The sequence below is a fragment of the Apis dorsata genome, unplaced genomic scaffold (genome assembly GCF_000469605.1).
Source record: "Apis dorsata unplaced genomic scaffold, Apis dorsata 1.3 scaffold_169, whole genome shotgun sequence".
NCBI classification, from domain to species: domain Eukaryota; kingdom Metazoa; phylum Arthropoda; class Insecta; order Hymenoptera; family Apidae; genus Apis; species Apis dorsata.
Window position 1 is genome coordinate 40,207 of NW_006263457.1, and position 721 is coordinate 40,927.

At 40.9% G+C, this 721-nt stretch overlaps 1 protein-coding gene across 1 annotated transcript in view; it reads left to right on the forward strand.

Moving 5' to 3' along the window:
- The window catches only part of LOC102677247 (RNA pseudouridylate synthase domain-containing protein 2-like), a gene marked incomplete at its 5' end in the record, with an annotated part of 30,293 nt that overhangs the window by 23,691 nt on the left and 5,881 nt on the right, over positions 1-721 (forward strand). Inside the window, one exon of the mRNA XM_006614014.2 lies at positions 86-173. Coding sequence (XP_006614077.1) covers positions 86-173 — 88 coding nt within the window. The remainder of the gene's footprint in view (positions 1-85; positions 174-721) is intronic.

Below are 721 nucleotides of genomic sequence, written 5' to 3' on the forward strand. Positions count from 1 at the left end.
GTGTGCGTGGGTGAGAGAAAGATAGAGTGAACGGTAGCAAGAGGAACAAAGCCACGTTAAGCTGGTTGCGATTGGTGTGTTGCAGACACGAGGTGCCTGTCACCTCGGAGCCGATCACGGTGATACACATGGACGAGGACGTCGTCGTGGTCAACAAGCCCGCCTCCATCCCTGTAAGTGGTGTACTGCCAGAACTGTACTGCCAGAAAATTAAGAAACAAAAAAAAAAAAGAATAAAAATTAAAAAATAAAGATAAAGAAAAAAAAATGTTTTAGAAAAGGGAAACAGGCGCGTGCATGTACCCCGGTGGTTCTCAACTTATATATATATATATGTATATGTATATATATATATATATATGTATGTATATATAAGTCATCAAGACGACCGTCAAAAAAGGGGATCGCTATTATTATTATTTTTTAACCAGTCTCTCCCAATCAACCACTTTTTCAATACTTTTTGCTTGCTCTTTTAAATTACAAAGTACACACGTTTCACAGAGAGAGAGAGAGAGAGAGAGAGAGGGAAAGAATGAGAGAGAGAGAGAGTCGACACCACCTTCTCGCCACTTTCAATTTTTAAAATTTCTGATCTTGCAAAAAGAAAAAAAAGAGGGATTGGAACGGAAAGAAAAAGCACCCTGTGTATTGCCCACGCCTGTTTCTCTCTTCGGTTGTGCTATCGCGATTGTCAGCGACGACGACGACGACGACGACG